The 22,045-nt window shown below is 38.4% G+C and overlaps 1 protein-coding gene across 2 annotated transcripts; it reads right to left on the bottom strand.

The window, feature by feature from the left end:
- Positions 1 to 88: 88 nt before the first annotated feature.
- Positions 89 to 21,705, bottom strand: cc2d2a (coiled-coil and C2 domain containing 2A). 2 transcript variants are annotated; one of them, XM_059341969.1, is made up of 39 exons: positions 21,477 to 21,705; positions 21,258 to 21,339; positions 20,279 to 20,332; positions 19,998 to 20,078; positions 19,726 to 19,873; positions 19,305 to 19,396; positions 19,102 to 19,203; positions 18,944 to 19,024; positions 18,652 to 18,858; positions 18,366 to 18,525; positions 18,119 to 18,255; positions 17,900 to 18,031; positions 15,199 to 15,408; positions 14,979 to 15,085; positions 13,460 to 13,600; positions 12,800 to 12,956; positions 11,486 to 11,757; positions 11,155 to 11,332; positions 10,866 to 11,019; positions 10,574 to 10,712; positions 9,359 to 9,497; positions 9,056 to 9,259; positions 8,866 to 8,958; positions 8,684 to 8,775; positions 6,511 to 6,678; positions 6,347 to 6,404; positions 6,122 to 6,231; positions 4,816 to 4,912; positions 4,619 to 4,717; positions 3,400 to 3,576; positions 3,128 to 3,142; positions 2,811 to 3,014; positions 2,628 to 2,717; positions 2,429 to 2,542; positions 1,273 to 1,407; positions 1,059 to 1,181; positions 918 to 976; positions 661 to 838; positions 89 to 492 (listed from the first exon to the last, which is right to left on the bottom strand). In XM_059341969.1, exons 3-39 carry the CDS (start codon positions 20,282 to 20,284, stop codon positions 307 to 309), a joined length of 4,845 nt encoding a protein of 1,614 aa, XP_059197952.1. In that variant the 5' UTR covers positions 20,285 to 20,332; positions 21,258 to 21,339; positions 21,477 to 21,705; the 3' UTR covers positions 89 to 306. The 2 variants fall into 2 exon arrangements, with proteins under 2 accessions (XP_059197952.1, XP_059197951.1); XM_059341968.1 differs by lacking the exon at positions 3,128 to 3,142 and having other exon boundaries at positions 21,477 to 21,529.
- Between the last annotated feature and the right edge of the window lie 340 nt (positions 21,706 to 22,045).

Genomic DNA, 22,045 nt, shown 5'->3' with positions numbered 1-22,045 from the left:
AGATTGTGGTGCAAGGAGTTTCTATACGTTTTTAGTGTTTATTGTAGTGTCAGCCTCAGGAATGGCAAGAAAGTCGAGAACAACTGAGCATTTTAAAAGTTTGGATTTAATGCAAAGTTATTGGATTTAATGTACAGATATAAAACTGGTAACTCCTTTACCCGATATTTATTATATACATTAGATATACAACAATGAATGTACAAAAACTGTGTGAGTAATGTAATTACATAAAAGAAATCAGCTTGAATAAAGCAAAAATGTATTTGAGTGAATCACAGGGATCCGCAATGAGTGTCTCTTGTATCATGTACGGATCAGTGAGGCCAGGTACACCCACACAGACAGGACATTATTAGGGTAGGGGTGCACATACACAGCCAGGGCAAACTCCACATTCGATGCCTGAACATTATGAACTCCAGTGCTGTACACTGCCTCTATGATGGGCCGGATCTCAGAGAATGGCAGATTCAGGGGAAATCCCGAAATCTAAACAGAAAAAAAGCCTATTAGTTATTTATGATAGGGGTTTATTATGTGTGTCGTGTGCTTTCTGCCAGCTGAGTGGAGAATATTCTATCATGATAGATTGATGACTGATGACATAATATGACTCATTCAAGTTTTTTCCAGCAGGCGTTCCCATTGCAGACTTACCCTGTTGTCTCCCAGCAGGCTCTGCAGCTCGTGGCGGTGCCCCTCAGCCATGTCCCGCCCCCCATCCAGCTCCAGTTTGGGCAGGAACTGTTTCAGGGTGGTGGTGCAGAAGCGGTTCCAGCGGGTTGGGTGGCGAGGGCGCCACTCCATGATCTTCTCCTTCAGGATCTTCTCAATTCTATGGAGAGTGAGATATTAAGTGTAAGTTCGTCTACAGTGTAATTGTAACATAGCAACACGACAAAGTGTTAACTTGCCTGTCCTGAAGCTCTGCTGCTGCTGCTTTGTCTGTGTGCCGATATACCAGCTCCTCTGGCTACAGAGAGTTAGATTTAGCGGAAAATATAAAAATGTGACTGAACATACAACAAGGTTTAAGATAAATGCTGAGCACTCACCTGTACACTTGACAACCCAGGGATACTGGAGGATCGGGTGAAAAACGACTTCCAAAGATTGGTTTTGGAGATGTCAAAATTCATCGTCATGGGGGAAGAATATTCTTGAATGTTGAACCACACCTTAATAAAAATCAGAGAATAATAAAGAATGAATTATCACATCATGAACTGGTCATTTTTTCTGCCATATAAATGCTCTCTCTTGACTCACATTATTTGCATCGACCAAGCATCCCACTGTCTGCAGCGGGCAGAAGGTGTCATACTGTCCATAGCACTGACCGCTGCAGGGATTCCAGATCAGGAAACGGTCCTGCTCATTGGTCAAGACATAGGCTGTGGGTCCCTAAGAAATAAAGAGATCAAAATGTTGCAGAAAGACTAAAAAGCTTTTAATATGTTTTTTAATCATATGACTATAGCAGAGAGACACTTTATCTTTTTATGCCTTGTGCATCCCTTTAAAAAAAGTTGCCCCGATGTCCTTAGAGGACAAAAATGTCTGTGTCCAAAAATGTCATTTAACTATCTATTATTTTTCACTTTACTTGAGTTAATCCCTTGAACCGTCTTCAGTCATAATCATAACTAGCGACAAATATTCATTACTTTTCAGGGTATTTTCACTTCAAATGCCAGTTTGTTTACATATTTCCAATCTTGGTATGAAAAACCTCTAACAAATTTAATTATCTTCTGTATACTAAATGCTAGGGGTATTTTTTAAATTGTTTTTTTTCACAGTCTGGGATATGTTAATGATGAGCAACAACATTGATGGTTGCCTTTTTATTTATTGTGCAGTATCAATTTTTTTTAAAAACTCCATCTGCTTCCTAAAACTGGTATAAAAACATATATTATTGTTATTTTTTACTTACACCAAGTTCAATTTTGTAACCAACATCAGTCCTGATCACAGCTATATATTCATTCAATTCATCAGAATTTTAACCCTTTGTTTGCCAGTTTGTTTACACAATGCTGTTAAGTTTTTGTATGAAAAAACACAAACATTTAATTATTATCTGTATATGTAATGTAAGGGAGACTTTTTCTTTTCTTTTCCACAGTCTGTGATATATATGGACACATACAGTATATAGATAGTAAAAGATATCGGAAACCAGAAAAGATGCATGTATTTGTCCTATAGGGAAACATGAGGAAATGGGTCAATGTGGTGGAAAATAGTAAAGATTAATTTTTTTTAAGCCATGGATGCAGACTAAAAGCATGTAATGGTCGTGGGATCAAAAATTGTGGTTTGTATGAGTTTCAATTGCGACAATTCGGGAAAAAACTAAAAAAAAACAACTAAAAACTATGTTCCTAGTGATTGTTATTTACAAATGATTGTTACACACCTCTGGTATAGCAGTTCCAATTATTAGCCAAGCTTCCTTGCCCATAAACAAGAAGTAGTTGCACAACAGTACTGCATGTTCTTCTTCATCTCCTGCCAGGAGGGTGAGAAATTGCTGAAAACAAAAGAAGAGAAGTTACTGTAAGATGAATGTTTCACATCCTCTTCTAATCACTACACCACAGAGAGGTTTCACTCACATCACAGGTGCTCCACAGGTCACAGACACCAGAGAACGAAACTCTGTCTGGCAGAGAGGGGATGAGCGAGACAAATCTGGCAACCAGGGCCTGTGTAGGGACAGAGTCTGTGTGTCAGTACAGTAAATCTGAAAGAGGAGAAGAGCAGCCTCTCTCTACATTCACTTCAATTAAGCGGCTGACCGTGGTCTCCTTGGGGTTATTTGGGAATGTATCCAGTAACTCCTGTGGGGGGTTGAGTGATCGAATGTAACGTGTGATGAAGACGGTCTTCCCATTGAGGTCTATGACGGTGGTGAGGCAGGGTCTGTCTGGGTAGCTCTGTGCTGCCTCCCTCTCAAACTTCTCTGAAGACTGCAGTAAATGCTCAGCCTCCTGGCTGTCAAACTGCATAAAAGGTCAAAGGTTAGAGCAGTGGAATAATACAACTCGATCACTAATTCATATATGATGCTGATGAATGATGCGGTCATGAGTGGAGTGTTTGAATGGACAGTTACCTTCACTTCCTTAATCTATCACATGCAAAAGCAAAAGTGGCACAAAAAAATGATAAGAACAAATGAATACATTGATGCATGATCACCTACTTATTAGAGCACAGGCAACATGTGAACCAAAGTATTGACAGACATGAAAACTCAAATGAAATTAACTTCATGGGATGTGAAGATACACATGAACCAAGACAAACGAGCACACAATGATGCAGGCTGGATACTAAATAGCAGACAGGAGCCATCCATTAGCCCGGCACTTAAACGTGACTTACCTTTTCCCTAACAGACTCTCCTGGCACCAGCTGAGGCTCAATGGTGATGAAGATTGTGATGAAAGCTCCCTCACTCTGACTCCGTGACGCATCTAAATAACCACTAGTGCCATGGCTCCGCTCCTTACTGTAGCCCAGCAACACTGCTGGTGTATTCACCTTGAATGTTCCATCAATCTATCAGATGGAATAAATAAAATATATCAGTCAGCATATTTATTAGAGGTGGGAATCAGCAGAGCCCCAATGATACAATTTTATCTCGATACTTGAGTCACGATACGATATTATTGAGATTTGAAGCAGTCTGCGGTATGGTGAGTATTGCAGTACAATATATTGCGATTTAACTGTTTAACTGCATCTTGTGTCCACAAAATTAAATTCAATCAAGAACTGTTTTGTCAAAATGAGAGAAAATCCTCAGTTTATTCATCTCACTTCACACTTTTTATTTCTCCACAATGAGAGTCAAACACACAGACAACAAAGTATTCAGTCAAAATGAACTGAACTGATATCAAACATGTATGGACGACAACAACTGCAGCATTTTATCAAACTTTCCTCAACTTTAAGCTTCACTGCTCTGAATATTTTTGAATGAAACATAAAAAAAGCCTAACTATGCAGCATTATTTCGACAACTTCCCGACACAATATCCTGACACACATGGTGCTTATAGATTCATTAGATCTTCTAGTTTTCATATGATAGTATCTTCAGTATATTCCTAAAAGTGAGCCTGCTATGGCCTCCAGAAAAAGAATAAAAAAATGACGAAAATACTGACAGCCCACTGGACGTCGGAGCACTAAATACAGCAGTGTTCAAAATAATAGCAGTCCAATGTGACTGACCAGATTAATCTCAGAAAACCAACAAGACCCAGCTTTCGTGATATGCACACTCTTAAGGCTGTGCAATTGGGCAATTAGTTGAAAGGGGTGTGTTTCTGAGAATCTACTGCACCTACTGGTACCTTGTTTGCCATGTAGCAATAAAAGATATACTAAAAACCTGGATTAATCTGGTTAGTCACATTGGACTGCTATTATTTTGAACACTACTGTATCAATACTTATCGGCCATGAATCGATATAATATCACTATGCAAAATATTGCGATACTATGCTGTATTGATTTCCCCCATCTCCAATGTTTATCTGTGAGTAAGGCTACTGCACCTGGTAATAAATACACAACAAAGACTCTCACCCTGGACTGAGCATAAATGGTGCTAAATGGGATCTTGACGGAGCCCAGCCAGTGCTTCTCTACCCGGGTGTGTATTGACTTCCCTCTGTGTTTGTCATTCTGAGAAGAAAAGAGTTCATTTAAGAAGCAAATAAATGATACAATGTTCTGATATAGATTGCTACTGTGAAGAAGGTGTTGGAAAATGTTTTACTCACCACTCCAGTTTCATAAACCACCTCATCAAATATGTTGATGAACACTTCATCTTTGATTGATTGCAATACAGCAGCGCTGTAGTCGCCATTCGGTGCACTGGAGAGAAGAAGCTAATTTGTTGATGTGATCTTATGGATTGCATTTAAATCAAGGTGTCTGTGGTCAGGAGGCAGAGCAGAAGGTAGGTGGTTTGATCCTCGGCCCCTACTTTGTATATATACAAAGTGTCCATGTGCAAGATGCTGAATTACTCCTGATTATGGTAGTCTCTATTGTAGGAATTTTTGTATGAATGCTGGCTTGTGTTGTTGGGCGTTATATATAATTGCAGTACACCATGTTAGCTTTGACTAGCTGTAATATTAGCCACAGGGTGCAGCTTAGAGATGCATAAACTAGACTGGTCATATCCTGAATCTGTGATATTCATTTCATATTAACCCATTAATTTTAATATAAAAAACATTTTTAAAATGAACTATTTATTTATTTATATTTTTTTTGCTTGTTTATTTATTTCAAGCTGTATCTCATAGCCACCTTTATTTTTTCATAGGCTTATTCATTTATTTATTTATCTGTGTATTTATCTAACCTATTAGCTTTTAGTCAAACTTTTCGAGCATTTTATGCGCTAAATTTAGTTTAAAAGTGGAAAATGTAATGCTGACAGTAAATGTGGATATGTGATATGATTCCTCAAAGTGTTACCTTTCATTAGAGCCCAGAATGATGACTGTAGGTTCCAGGGTTCATAATTATTATTATTATTATGATAATTATAAAAACCTGTGTAAAATAGTCATTTTTTGAGATATCTTCATCAAATTTGAACTGGGAGTAGGTAATATTTTACACTTTGACCCCATTGTATTTTCCAGCTTATAAGTCCCGGCTACAATGATCTGCAGGCCTGTATTTTCCAAAAATATTAAGGCGGACAATAAAAAACAAATTTTTCACTGTGTTTCAACTTCCATCACTCAATAACAGTAGTACTTACAGTTATTCTGACTCCCTGGGAGAAAAACTCCAGTCTTACCTTTCAAATGTGTCCGAAACCAATGTTTTTTTAGGCGTTTTAAGGTTAATTTGCAGGAACGCTAGGGGGTTAATATTGACTTAAATGGCATTATTAGTGTTATTTAACTGTGTTTAGTGCGCCAAAGTAACTGGAAAGAGTCATATGTTTTGAGGTAAAGAACAAACCTATTTGGAATTGTCCAAACCCAGTAGTAAAAAAAACTATTCTCATGAAAAATTCATGTCATGCTAAAGTCATGCTATAAAATACACAGTTGTCACCTAAACGGAAGCTGCAGCTCCTCGTTCCAGCAGGGGTTTGGTCCATCAGCCGGTGTGGTTTGAAGAACTGTACGCTGGAAGGAAACCTCCACAAAGGGCCTCACTTGTACCTATATCACACCAATAACAAGCACACACAAAACACATACACAATATAGATCACATGACTGTGGAGATCTGGCTGCCTATCAGGTATAAATGACAGTTGTATTGGTTATATTGTACCTGGCTGAGGAGCCAATCACTGCCCTGGATGGCTGTCTGAGACGACTGTCCTGGTTTACTAAAAAAAAAAAACCCCACAAAGTTTAACATTCTGTCTTAAATGTAAAATACTTATTTCTGCAGGCAAATTAGGATTTGTACTTCAAGCTATTCTGAATGCTCACATGCTCTGGGGCCTTCGGATGGGGACATCGTAGGCCCGGATGATGTTGATCAGCAGTTTGATGTCTCCATCGGACAGATTCTGAGCAGTCACCTTCTTTCTCTCTTTCCTCTGAGGTTTCAGCGGCCGCTTAGGTTCAGCCAGCTTGAAAAGGTTCATTCCCAGAATCCTAATTGTGACAACAAACGTCTGTTTATATCTAGTTAACAACCAAAAAGGGACTGGATATCGCTCATTTAAACTCATTCATCATTTATCATCATTTATCGTGGGATAGGATTACAACCAACAGTACTCAGTCCCTTCAGGTATCTGTGGTTTTGTGATCACAATGCTAATTTAGAGGTGATACCTTAACATTTTATATTTTATGAGCTTTTTTGACATACAGGTGCATCTCAATAAATTATAATATCATAGAAAAGTTTATTTATGTCAGTAATTCAATTAAAAAAATGGAATAACACGTAATATAGATTCATTACACACAGAATGAAACATTTCATGTCTTAATTTTTTTAATTTTAATTTAATTTCTTGTTATTATAATGATTACTGCTTACATTTAATGAAGCCTAAAATTCAGTGTCTCAAAAAAAATTAATATTACAAAAGACCAATTTTTAAAAAGTATGTTTAATATGTAAATGTTGGCCTCTGAAAAGTCTGTCCATCTATATGCACTAAATACTAGGTTGGAGCTATTTGACTTGAACTACTGGAAATGGACTTTTCCATCATATTCTAATGTACTGAGATGCACCAGTAGAGCTGCTAAAAATGGAACCACTAAGGAAAAATAAGTTTTTTTATACTGAGTTTCTTATTATGCATCATAAATCTCTGTACTACTACTGGAAATATGCAGGATTAAATGTGGCACATAGAGTTACCATAAAGATAACTGCTGGTTGAAGTTCCACAGGTGAAAGCGTTAAAAGGTATTTTCAAGACGTCCTTGCTATTAATGACACTGCTGGCTGTTAAGTGAACAGCATCGTGTTGTTTGTGCATGTGAGCTTGGACACTGTAGGCATGAATGTACATCCTGTGCATTTACTACAGGTAAATTACTTTACATAGTATCTTTAAACATGTTGCTATAGCTGAATTTGGTTAAAAAAAATGTAACAAAAAACAAACAAAACAAGATATGCACATAATTAACAGACTATAGTTTGACGTAGATGCCCTACTGTTTTGTTTTGCTTTACAGTATGTATTTAGCAAGCAAAGCTAAATCAATGTAGCACTGTAATCTTCCACGTAGTTCTGTAATAAATATAGAATATTGTTAAAATAAGTAAAGAATTACCATATTAAATGTTAACTAAATGTAAGACAATGTTAACCTTTACCAATTCCTGCAATTTCACAGAAAAAAATTCTACACCAAAATCTCTGCAGAATCCTGGAAGGACTGCATACTACACAAGGTCTATGGTCACTACTGCACTGCTACTCAGGGTTCAAACAGAGACACAGAGGGTTGGAGAAAAAGAAAAAAACTCATACCCTGGACCTGCACCACTGTTAAAAATGCATAGCAGAAATATAACAGAAAAATGGAACAGAAAAGATTAATACATTCACATTAAAAAATGAAAAAATGCGCAAAGTGACCCAAAAGCGTGATTGGCACCGACAGTAGTACATTATTATATATAAATCTGCACAAATTAAATCTAAAGACTAAAATTAATTTCAGGTTTTCTGGTATCATGTCCATATGTTGTGAAACACCGCCTTGAGCAGTTCCAGAGGGCCGTAATACTCCGCCAGGGGAATGTCGTGTTGAGTTGAACATCAAATAAACCGAAGCAGCAGCAGGCCAAGAAGCATACTTACATCAGCCTGTGATTTATGTGGGCCCTGTCACTCTGTGTGATAGGTTGATTTGGCTGTAGATCCCCCAGTTCAAAGTAATCCAAGTTATCTAACCTTTCCTTTACAACTTGAGCAGGAAGATCAGGCACTCTTTGCAATTTTTCAATTCTTTTTGACAAGAGGAATAAGCGTAGGATATACAGAAATGATAAATTACATGCACACATGCTTGACTTACTATTTTGTGATTGGCAAGAAAGAAAAACACTGCCAAACATGCGGAACACAAAGATGAAAAAGTGAGACAGACTATGTCATCAGTTAATAATGCTTGGGGGAGTATTTACCCAATGCTTGGTATCTCCTCCTCAATCACCAAATCAGACAGCAGGTAGTGGTGTTTGGCAAGAAGAAATCTGTTGATGACCGATTCTCGGATCTGTGGAAAATGCCAACATTATGTAACACTTAGCGATCCTGCATGCGACTGGGGTAATACAAACATGTTAACATCAGATGGGCTACTCACCTTCTGAAGGTATTTGGCCACTAGGGCTCGGTGTGAATCCAGATGGTCTTTAGTGTCAACTATCTCTCCTTCCTTCAGTCTCTTCTCATATTCCTGAAATCATTTGTCACCAAAAAGAATTTGCCTCATGTATCCTCATTCAGCCATATCCATGATTTACTGCAATTTAATAAATGTTTGGGAGGCTGACCTGGAACACCTTATCCGTGACCTCCCTCTCCAGAGCAGGAACACACTTGTAATTTCGAAACTCTGCAACTTCCTGGTTCCTGAGCGTGAGCAGGCGAAATCTTTTGGACCTCTCCAACTCTTCATCGGTCACAAAGTTAAACTCTTCCTGGAGCTGTTCTAGACGGAAGTACTCTGGAGCTGTTACCTCGCCACTACTGGCCACCTGGCGAGCCACAGGTACAAAGAAAGGAGCCATGTTTTATATGAAAATAAGAAACTGTAATCTCCTGGATTTTTAAGAACTCTGTATTCTGATACCCACTTTAAGCAGCTGCATGATGGAGGCATTTTTTGGATCGTTGGGGTCCAGTCGTGACTGCGTGGCCCACTCTCCGATTTTTTTCATGTCATATAGTCCTGATGCACCAATATATGAGACAGCATCAAGACGACCCATTCCACTGAAAACACAAAGGAGAATACTTTAATACTTCTAAAAACCAATTACCATTATGTTGTTTGTTACATAGACAAGTACAAGGTTCAGGGACAGACTGAAAGCCCATAAACAGCACATGCAATACATTATACTAGAAACAGTTTTTTAAGCAGACTTTTAGGCATACATAGAATTCTGGTGTGTTTTGTCGGACAATCCGCTTGGTTTTTTCCTGTGTGTATTCGCTCAAACAAACGCTGATGCGGACCAAAGAACTGAAAAATGTCACAGCGAATGAATGCTGCATAAAAGTAGAAAAATTCTGTCAAATACACGAACCACAAGGTCAACAGCTGGACACCGTTTACAATGCTTAACAACGCTTGATAAAGTGTGGAACCAAAAATGCAACAATGTTGCAACTTCATCACTGAATTGCACCAAGTCCACAAGACTTTATAAATGAAAGTAAACTTAATGTGCCTAGGTGCCTGAAACCTGTATTCTTTTGAATGGCCAGCAGGGGGTGACTTCACTGGCTGCATAAAGAAGTCCAATTATACAGAAGTCTTTGAGAAAATTAGCCTACTCGAGTCACTTAAGAAATCACTTAATCACTTTTAATTTCTTGTTCAGCGTTTGTTTGAATTGAAAGACTCTCGATGGAGTCAGCTGTTTATTTTTGCACCTTGCTAACCAAGCTAGTTCACAAGCGCTGCAAGCTTTCGTCCAAATGAGATCACTTCTGGCTCCAAAAGATGGCAACAGCCAAAATGCCTAAATAGAGGCTTTGAATTGTAGTTCACAAACTGAAAACCTTCCCTGCTACATAGCCTTTGATGTGAAAATAAAGCTAAAGTTTTTAAATTACTTATTTCCTATAATAAATACATTTTAAGTTGTAGCATGTTGCCAGGCTTATACAACGCTGACATACACTGAAACCACTGGCTGCCTGGAGGTCTGGAAAATGTTTCCATGAATATAAACACCTGAATGCTTTGGAAAAATTTCAGCAGTGATGTTACTCATAAATGATATGTAATTTATGAGCTGAAACATGCACAACAACCAGCATGTTCCTTTAAGTGACATTACCCGCCAGGTTGTTGAGACACAGGAGGAGCGAGCAGTACACCGTCCTCCCCTTTCCCCCAAGAAACACAGCACGACAGCTTCCCAGAGGTCAGCAGGAATACTTTGTTACTGCCATCAGCCTCAAAGGAGAGGGGCGTACCTGACAAGGCAAACAGAGAGGATGAGACAGGAGATCACTGAAATGTGAGGGCTATGCATCACATTCAAATACAGATGTTATTCTTGGAGTGGGGAATGTATTTGTGGATGACAGTGTTTCAGCTCTGAGCTCGTTTAAGATGAAGATACTTACCACTTCCTACACCCTCATGGTCGATGTCCACACGCTGTTGACTGCTAAACTCAAATTCCTCATGTGGGACACCCTCTGTAAAAAATGAGGGTTCTGGCACTGGAACAAACACTTGAGCCAGGAGGGAGTGTGATGTTCCAATCTCCTCAAACACCTAGCCATACACAGTACACACACACACACACACACACACACACACACACACACACAGAACAGAAAGGAATAAAGTTCATGTTGTGACATGTTGATCAGACAAAGTGGCAGCATGTTAAATATTTCTGTATTTTACCTGCAAATTGATGCTTTTGGGACAGTTAACTATCTTGAGATTGAAAATCTGGCCAAAGTGCACTCTGAAATCAGTGTTCAGGCTGCAGCTGTCTGTTCGGGAGACTTCTTTGTCATTGTATAGGATCTTGATGAAAAGATTGCGCTTCCCAACATCGTCTCTTCGAGCTGCTTCAGGCCTAAAAAACAAGTAAATAAGCATGAAGCAATTTCTAAAGTGCAACAATAACAGTGCAGCTTATTTCACAAGTCTGTTCATTTCACTTTTCTCAAAGGAAGTGAAAAGCCTGCCAGCGGGTGAGATGAAACTTTCTCTGTGTTTCTGTTCATACCTAGGGCAGTGCTCATTGGCAGTGATGTTTCCCGATGCAGACAGCTCAGGGATCAGGATGGGCTCTCCCGGTTTCCTGCGTATCCTGGAGGCTTTCTCTCTGACCCGCTGCTCTATAGACTCAAAATCAGACTTCTCTGGAGGCTCTGGCTTTGGGGGACCTTCTTCAATGGTTCCTTCTGATTCACTCGCCTCCTGGTCTTCATCTTCTTCTTCTGTGTCATCCTGTGACTGGCCTTTCTTCTTCTTTTTTCTCTTCTTCTTTTTGGATTTCTAGAAATGGCGAACATAAGATATATGTGTGCAAGATATAAGGTCATGGAAAAAATTATTAGACCTCCCTTGTTTTTCTTCAATTTCTTGTTCATTTTAATGCCTGGTACAACTAACGGTACATTTGTTTGGACAAATATAATTGCTCAAAAATAGCTCATAAGAGCTTAATTTAAGAGCTGATATCTAGCCATTTTCAATTGTTTTCTTTATAATAACCAAAATCATTATCAAGAAAACCATGGAAAATGTCTAGATATCAGCTCTTAAATTAAACTCTTATGAGCTATTTTGTTGTTATCTAAATATTATTCAAACAAATGTACCTTTAGTTGTACCAGGCATTAAAATGAAGAAAAAGGGTGGTCTAATATTTTTTTCCATGAACATGAGTACAGAACTGTGTTGACTTAAAACCCGAAGCTTCCTTTATTTATTAGTCATTCTTATAGGTAAGAGGATTCTTTAGAGTTTTTGCTTGTTATGTTAATTATATTAAATAGGTACCACAGCCCTACTAAGACTGGATTTGTGAGGCTGATATTGATATTTGTATAAAACAGCACCACATCCATAAAAAAAATCTAATTCGTGAAATACAAGTGTTATCAACAGCAGGGGTAGTTTTTTGCGTTCCCACTGGGTTTTGTTCCGTCCAGTGCATAGCTTCTTACCACACCGGATGCGTTTCAGGAGTGGAGTGTTTAGCCAGTCTCCATTGGCAACAATTTACACTTGTGGCCACATCGCAGCTGGAATACAAGCAGCTGCACCAGTGGAATTAACTACAAGCTGGAAGTGTCTATTTGGAAATATTTTGTAGTTTAACACAATCAGCAAATACATTTTCTTGTGAAATGTCTGGTGTAACTGGTAACATGTGATACGAGTTTATTAACTGGAGGGAACATTTCTAGACTGCAACATCCATACTCTCTGGTGTAAAAACTGCAATTTATTTTTACTGATCAAAAATCACAGCACCAATATATGTGCAGAAAGCTAATATGTGCAGATATTAACCAGACCGATTTATCAGTACCTGCTTCCTTCTCCAGAGCTTCCACTCCTCCAGCTGTTTCTTGTACTCAGCAAGCTTTCTCTGGTAATCCTCCTCAACCTCTGCCTCCAATTCCACAACCTCTGCCAAGATTTCATTCTCATACTCTAGCTCATCTGAGGCACGGTCCACATTCTCTCTGGAATAAGGTTGGAAAAAAAAGACACAACAGCACATAAATGAAAAGGCTACAAGCATCTGTAGAAGACGGTAATGAGAAAATAAACACATTATCTAGCGAGCATTAGTTAGGGGTAGGGTTGTCACGATACTAAAAGTTTCAAATCGATACCGATACTCAGGAAAATATTCGATACTGGATACCATTTTCAATACCACAAAGACAAAAACAAAGACCCCAAAATTTAACAGAAATATTTTTATTAACAAGTAAAATGCAACATGTAAAAATTAACAGAACCACAGGTTAAATATTTATAATAAAAAACAGTTGTGCAAAAAGAAACTGCAACAATGATAACAAGCTTCAGATACTCGATACTTTTGAAAATGAGTATCGTATCCGGATACAACGTTTTAGTATCAATACTTTTTTGAGTATCGATACTTTTGATAACCCTAGTTAGGGGTAATAGTGAATGTGTATGTGAATGTATTGTCTTACTAAACAAAAAGACTTACTTTCTGAGGTAGAGCTTAAACGGAGTGTTGGTGAAAGTCTGAAAGTCTCTCATGGCCTTGATCTCCTTCCACAGTTTCACTATGTTCTTCAGCAGAGTCCTGTCTTTCTCCTGCTCATTGTCTCGCAGCTGCCGAGTGTTTCTGTGATATTCAGGGGAAAAAATCATAGCAGACATGGTGTAAACGGCTGTTTGGAAGAAACCTGCCAACTCGAATGTCGAACGTCTATGTTTTTTTTTGTTTGTTTTTTTAAATCTGTTTATTGAAACACATCACATCATGTTACATGATCTTTACAAATAAATGCAGGATTTTTTTTCTTTTCCTCAAATAAACAGACATACAAACAAACAAACAAGTAGAAAACAAACAAAACATTATCCCACCCCCCACCCCAGTTGGTCTTCCCTTTTCAAACAGAATATCTTATCAACCACCTTACATTTGTACATTCATATTGATGTAAGAGCACAGCTGGACAAAAAAAAATGTTGTTCATTCCTACACCGTAGGAGTTGCAGCTTCATTATCAAAATGTGAAATTAGAGGCTGCCATGTAGTATAGAATTTCTCAGTTGATCCACGGAGTGAAAATTTGATTTTTTCTAATTTAAGGAATGACATTAGGTCAATCTGCCAAGATTGTTCTGCTGGGGGTTTAGGCAACTTCCAGTGTAGAAGGATACACCTGCGGACAATCAGAGAGGCAAAAGCTAAAACATTTAATGTCTGCTTACTGAATTCGGAATAACTTGAGGGAACTCCAAAAAATATGATTATTGCATAACGGACCTAGGAGGACAAGATTGTTTAGCTTGAGATGTTTGCGAAACTGTGTCCATATTTTCAAAGTCGACAGGATTACAGGATTTGAGGTATAACTTTTTTACCGTTTTTATACATACTCCAGTATGTATTAAAACATGCATACATGGGCAAAAAAAAAAGATATATATATATACAGTACTGTGCAAAAGTCTAAGGCCTGTTTTGATAATGGACACTTATTTTTTGTAAAACTAACTCACTTGAGATGATACTATAAAAATAATGTCAAGGAGTTCAATGTTTTATGTTTCAGCCCCGAAGAGGCATGAGGTTAGTTTTCACAGTAATCTTGCATATTTAAGTGTGTTTTGTGTTTAAATAAGTTTTGTATAAAATTAAACCTAGTAATTCATGCTAGCAAACTTTGATACAGTAAGCTAGTTTTGCTCAAATGAATACTCTTATATTTCTGTGTGTTTTATAATTGTTATTGCAACTTTCAGTTCAGCTCATTGGCTCGTTCATGCACGGCCACAGAACTGAACGCTCGGCCGTGTTTCAGTTCAGTGAGTATTGATATGCAGTCATAGATAAAATCAAAAAACAAAACAAAACACAGATCGATAAAATTCCATGTGATCTACCAAATTCTCAACGATCATTAATCATCCTTGATTAATTATTCCCATCCCTAGAACCCATTTTTTTTGCCTGAATAGGACTTGGATGGAACACAATCTGGGCAACTCACCTAATCTCCAGACTGTACTCAGATATCCTCTGATGCATGGCTTGAGTCAGGCTGTTCCCACCATGGATCTCAAGTATATTCCGCAATGCACTCCTCAATCCATTCAACTACAGCACACAGGAAACACACGATGTATTGTATATATGTGGCTTATGTGAAAAATACAAGACATTTCTAGGTTTATTCAGGATTGTAAGGAAGTTTTACAATTGAAGTTTACCTTGTCAGTAAGGTGTCCTGTGAGATTGTTGCGCTGCCTGGTTAGGTACTGATCATACAGCTGAGCCAGACGGGCCCCCAGGACATGTTCCCGACTGAAGAGTGGGTGATGGGAGAAGATCAGCCCAGAGACATCAACATCAAGTTGGTAGTCTCCCTCGGGGTCCGCCGCACCAGCGAGATAAAGATTAGCATACTTGGACTTGAGCGCCTGGGGAATACAACATCCAACAACAACAACATCCATCATGCAATGAGCTGGAAAATGATAATCACAATGAAATATACTCAGCGCTTGTTGTACGCTTGAGTGTATCTAAATATGTGTGCAAGCTTAAAGGAAGCATGAAATAGCTGGCAAAATGGATAGCACCATCGGGGAGCGCTGTAATGAAAAGTCATGCATGACAGTAATGTAAAATAAACACTCCGTTGAACTACAATGGATGCTGTGTTTCCTCGATGATCAAATGTGGCAGCTGTGCCTGTTCACAGTACAAAAAAATACATGGGAAGACAAGAGTTCTGTGGGGGTTTCCTACAAAGACCCTCCCAGCCAGTGAACCATATATGAACGCATATTTGGATCTGTGCGACCTGCATTGTCTGCTTTTTAAGGGTTTCCATGTTAGTCACCTTTTAGCCTCTGTGGTCAGTCAGAGGATTAATGAATGTAGGAGTGTGAATCAGGTCCAGAATTATCTGCTTCCAATAAGGATGCAGAGGACCATGCAATCTGATACATAATTTATCTCTGACACCTAACCATAAATTATGAATCAGTAGGTAAATTGCTGTCAAATATCACACAGATAAAACACTTTACATGTGTTATCCAATATTTACGAAAAATTGTAGTCGAAAGGCAGCACTCTTACTTGTCTTGAGGACCGTTTTGTTTGGTTTATTTGGTTTTACCGAATTTCATTTTTGGTCCTCATATTTTCACCCTAAACTGAAACGGAAAACAAATATTTGAACAAGACCAATTGTTAAAGTAGTTGACTCTTTTATTATCTGTTTTATTCTTTTGTTAGAAAAATAATTTTGTAAACCATTACAATTAACTTTTTTTTTCCAATACATTTTGACTTTTAGACTTAACAAGATATTGGAAATGTTTGCATTATACAATAATCTAATTCTATATCTATTTGTTATTTTGTTAGAAAAAATATTTTGTAAATCATTAGATCTAACTATTAATTTTGACTTTTAGACTTAAGTTATTGGAAATGTTTGCATAATACAAGAATCTAATTCTACATTTAATATAGTGCCAACAATATTAAATCCTTATCTGCATCGGTGCAATAATACCAGGTTTAAATGCAATGAATGAACAAACGGGACAAAAAACTGTGCAGCATTTAAATGTTGGTTTCATGTTAGAAATAAAGCTTTGAACTATTACAATCAGATGAGAAATACGCAGATGTCTCCTGATTACTGTTGATCCTAAAACCAGCCTATAGCAGCCAACTGGATTAAAGTGGTGCATTACTAAGCTGTGGTGAGTTGGTGAGTGGTTAGCTCCGACCACTGCTTTGAAGCATTATTAGGAAAGTGTACAAAAAGCGGTAGTTAAGTGCACAGGGGGTTGACATTTTTCTGACCTGGCTACTACCTGCCCTGATGTGAACATGCTAGTTCACTTGCAGTGCTATACCGGTTTCATGATATACCATGGTTTGAAAATTGGCAGTTATCATATCATGTACATGTATCTACTTTCAAAAGGGAGTTTCTTCATTTTAATTTATTTTTTAAATTGTTTTTGTTTGGAAATGTTAGTGAAAATAGAACACAGTAAGTATGTACATATATTGACCCCCCCCCCCCCATTTTGAACAGGCATAAGAGCCTTTTCCCTCCCACCCCAACCACTTAAACATATTGTACACACACCGAAAGGAAGAGAAAAACATCAACGAAAAAATTTAAACACACTGCACACATACTCTACATTAAATACTGTAAACACTGTAAAGTACATAGACTGTAAAAATGAATGTACAAAGTATCAAGATAAACATAATTGAAATGCTCTGATATGAATTACTTCAGATCAATGTGTTATAGGGGTTACCTGTAAGAGAAGATTTTTTTTCAATTAAATGTTTTGAAGTTTCAATTATAACAAAATGTTTGTTTAACCAACAAATGATCATAACAATGACTCATTTTCATTTAGTCATTGTAACTGATAACAATAATAATAATTATAATGCTGTATTATTGATTATCCCTGGAACGCACACTAGTACTCAATACTGCAGCTGTGGGTATTGGGTCAGATCTTTTTTGTTTCTTTTTGTTTCTTTTTTGTTTCTAACAAAAAAGATACAGATATTCATATTAAAGCTAAAATTCAATTTCAATTCCAGCTCTTCTCTAAGAGATATTTTCACATTTTCTATTTCTTTTAATGCTCACAGTGTCGTATACTGTCTGCAGAGATGATATCACAGATGTGTTAGCCTCCACCTCTGCTCTCTTCCCTGATGATAAACGCCTCCTCCCTCTCCCTGTTCCTTTGTACCAAATGCCAAACTGCCCTTTTGCTTTTTTTTCAAAATGGCAGCAGGGTTAGAGAACACTCAAATCTGAGGGTGCCACCACAATTTCAGTGTATTAGTGTGCACAGCGCTTATGTGGCATATAGATGGAGTGATGGAAGGGAGAGTGGGCGTGTGTCTGACCTTCCTGTACACAGTGTGCAGTGCGGGGTCCAGGTCCTCCTCCATGTGGAAGAGAGGGGGTCTAGTGGATGATTCCTTTATGGGGTCAGGCAGAGCCATGATCCTGCCGTCATCTCCAAACCACTTCTTACCCTTGATAAAGAATTTTATAAAAAAGTTTTGTGGTTAAAGGTTCAGAGCAAGTGACGCTGTTGAGCTTGATGCATTGGTTGAAATTACCTCCTCCATTTTTAAAATGCGGTTCTCCAGAATGTTCTCATTGGTCAGGGATACAGGAGGTCTCTCGCCTACATACAGACCCTCGTCCTCCACATAACGAGGCTTCATGTTTTCAGCCAGTTTAATGGAGGTTGGGACTGTGACGATGACAGATTAACCATTTTAATGGTCTCCTCAACAGAATATTAAAACTGACATGAAATTATTTGAAACATGCGAGTGTGACTCAGATGGTTAAGGACATTACCTGTTCGAAAACTCGGGGTGAAGAGGTGCTCACTCTGTCGCTGAAGAAGTCGTTGGTACCCAACATACTCTGCTTTCTTAACTTCCAGGAAGTCCTGTGACGATTGTTCTATAACAAATACATTTTCCTCTTCATCTCGCACAAGAGGAGCTTCTTCATTCTGGGGGAGGGGGGCGAAGAGTATAAGGCATTTGGATAATAAAGTAAATCAAAGCAACTGCAGCTAAAAAACAGTTGGCATGATATGCACAAATCATTTATTGCAATATTATTGTTCGTGTCTTACCTGGTCTTCATTGTCCTCTTGATTATCGACTTCGGCATCTTCCTGCTCTTCAGCCTCTTCTGCTTCGTCATCTCTGTCCTCCTCAGAGGATTTTTTCTGTTTGTCTTTTTTCTTGTTCTTCTTCTCAGCCCCATCTTGTGGATCTGGTTCAAAGTTGAGCGTAAAGAAATTGTACGCTTCCTCAACAGTGGGTAGGCCTTTTCCTACCTGTATTAAAAGAATATATATAAATAAATAAATACAACATTAATAATTTATTCTTAAAAGATTGCAATCTTGTCTCGAGCCTTACTCGTCTTGCTGCTTCTCGGAACTTGACCCTGGTGTTGAGAACCCCAGGGTCATCGTGTCTTCCAGCTCTTTCTGGATCAGCCTGTAAAACACTTGGAGTTAAACCTTCACTGCACTGGGTTGGATCATGATAACAGGACTACTGAGGTAGATGCTCACCTCTCTGTCAAACCTTGTTACAGTCTCTCTGTCTCTGAGGCTCTGTAGGCGACTGGCTGGCTCCAGAGAGGCCTCCTGCTGCTGAAGGGTCTCACCTCTAGACTGGAACAAAAGAGGCCATACTTTTACATCCATACTTTTCATATAGGTACAGGATATATTTAATAATCTTAGTCAAACACAAAGAAAAACTGTGGGTTTACTCTGGCTGCTCTCAGCTTCTCTTCCAAGCGGCGTGTCACGACAGTGTCTAAATGCTGAGAGCCCTGAGTATGTTGGATTCTTGAGGAGAGACCTAGAAGACAAAGCACATCATGAAACAATAATTGCATGCATCACTCAGTATTGTATTGTATTTTACTATCTCACACCATATGTTGGCAAAGAATGCTTGTCAGCCTCTCAGTTTTGTTTACTGATTCTCTGACACGATATTTCCATTTCCATATTTATACTGTCTTTAAAGTTATTTGAGTTGGCTAAAGTCGATTATGACTTTATTTTGAAAAGCTTAGGTCATTTTGTTCTACAAAAACATTTTTGTAATAAGACATCCTTGCTTGCTTCAAAGTAAGCATGAGCATGAGAAATAGAGGCGAGTTTTGTCAAAACATGGAAACTTACCTTTCTGAGAACCAGTCGGAGGTCTTGACAGAACCACAGGGTCTGCTGCCTGTTCAGCTGACCCCTCATCTTCACTTCGGTGCTGAATGGTGCTGATCTCCTCCACATCATCATCATGCGACTCATGAGCTGAAGACTGGTCAAGCAGCTAATATATTCAGAGAAATGGGAGAATAATGCACACATACTGTTCTGTAAGAGTTTGAAAGTATGATTTTTTAAGGGATAAAAAGGGTTCAAAAGGGATTAAATAGTGCAGGAGTAAGATATACCTTTTTCTTCCGCCTTTGTCTCTGAGCCCTTATTGTGTGTTTCAGTGTCTCTCCTGGGTCTTCCTCGCTGCTTTGAGGTTCCTGGTGCAACACAGGCATACAAATAAGACAAGAAGCAAGAGCCATCCTGCATATACAAACTGTATATTGACACTGCTATGTAGCACAGCTGAAAAGGGGCTCAGAGGGAAGACAGCAGGATATTGGTGTTGAGCAGCCAGCAGCACACGCAGGAGGGCAGCTACAGTCTAAAGGCTAAGCTTCAAAACACACACACCAACCTTCATTGTAGCTCGCAGCCTCTCCTCACTCAATTTGGTAGACGGAACCAGAGCCTATCGAGTATAATTAGATTTACTAAAGCGTTAGCAGCTCTGTTATCCGTGTTCCTGTGTATTTGTGAGTGTGTATCAAGTGAGACACTCCTCCAGGTCATGTTGAGTCTTGTTAAGAAGGGCTCTTATCTTCACCCTGTTAAAATAATCGCCTAAGTCATTTTTTCAAGTTTTGCAGGAAACACAAAACACTTTACCAAAAGTTTAACATATGAGATTTATTGATAATTTTACACTAAAAAATGATGCAACAAAGGATGGCTATTGGCATAGTAATAACACTGTGTGTAAATTATGTAACTTAAGAGAAATAAATGACTTGGGCAATTTTTTGAACATGCCTTTGTGACTTAAGCAAGATATGGTAACACTTTATTTTGAAGGTGTCTACAGTCACACAAGCCTGTCAGAAACATGACATGACAAGTATCATGAGCATTAATGTTACTTCAAAGTGTCATTAATGTTCATGACACATCCCATGTCATGTTTATGACACTCATGTCACTCTTATGTAGAGACCTTAGAGTAAAGTGTTACCAATATTAGTGTCAACAATAAAACACCGATACACTTAACTGATAACTAAACAATCTCCCTCTAGCTCTTCTTTACTGGTTTCTTATCTGATGCCTATGAATGTGGCAAATTGTCAAAGAAGTGATGATCTTAAAGGGGTAAAATCACATGATCTGATCAACTGAGGATGTAGGCGATTTACCATAGGTGGCCGGCGTCATGAGGAGATGATTTAGGCACCAAAAAAATGACAAAAAATGACTTAGGCGATTATTTTAACAGGGTGACGTTATTCACTTTGGACTGAATGAACGCTACACAGTTACTGACAGTCCACATAAACAACGTAAGATATAATGTTTAGCTGTAATAACATTCTTTTAGGTAATAACTTTTATAACATTACCTGAATATCGTCCTCATTTTTGTTTTTCACCAACGTTTCTTTCAAAGCACGTCGTTTCTTCCGCAGTTTTTCTCGAATGTCACTAAGTTAGAAGAGAAATAGGGGCAGTCAAGACCACCGGCTAAAGTTAGCGTAGCTAGCAGAGACGTCTAGCGTTAGCTAACTACACAACGTTGCATTAAACGAAATGGAAGAAACCTGAAAGTGAACAACTGTTACCTTGTGGAGGCCAGCGTGATGAGGATAGTTTTCTTTACAATCAAGAAAGTGCCTAAAGTCTGGTGAGGAGTCTGGTCACTGTTGTTGTGGTTTAAGCTAGTCGGTATTAAATTATAATGTATGCATCCCTGTGCTCGTATCGATTGTGCCCAAAATGGTGTTTTTTCCGAGCTAACGGTAGATATTTTTTTCTCAATACTTAGCAAACGAGCGCCGTTATCGCTGCCTAGTAACGAGATAAACTACTCTTCAACCTACCTTGAAAATCAACCCCGATCCTTCGTTTACAGGAAGTCCTGCCCCAGCGTTGGCTGTAATTGGCTACCACGAAGCTTCGACGACGACGGGTCCTTTTGATTGGATGCGAGTGCCATCAGTTTTATGTCGGTAAGTTTTTTTTTTCTTTTTCTTTATTGTAAATATGCTCATAAAGGGACCACCGACACATAGTTAGAAACAAATGAAAGAGGATAGAAAAACAAAGAGAAATAAGTGAAAGCCTTTTAAAAAAATGAATAATAATTAATTATTTAAAAAAACAATGACCCCCCCCCCCTTTCAGCAATCCT

This window comes from Centropristis striata, chromosome 9 (assembly GCF_030273125.1).
Source record: "Centropristis striata isolate RG_2023a ecotype Rhode Island chromosome 9, C.striata_1.0, whole genome shotgun sequence".
Taxonomy (NCBI): domain Eukaryota; kingdom Metazoa; phylum Chordata; class Actinopteri; order Perciformes; family Serranidae; genus Centropristis; species Centropristis striata.
Note: the sequence above shows the minus strand (reverse complement) of the source record. Positions and strands in the feature narration are given on the sequence as shown.

Bases quoted from the DNA above. Each gene is read 5' to 3' on its own strand.
- cc2d2a (XM_059341969.1), bottom strand. The intron at 18,032-18,118 runs GTAATTTCAACC...TTCTTTATCAAG, and splicing joins GCATTTTAAAAATGGAGGAG to GGTAAGAAGTGGTTTGGAGA. The intron at 6,232-6,346 runs GTACAATATAAC...GGTGTGATATAG, and splicing joins GTGATTGGCTCCTCAGCCAG to GTACAAGTGAGGCCCTTTGT.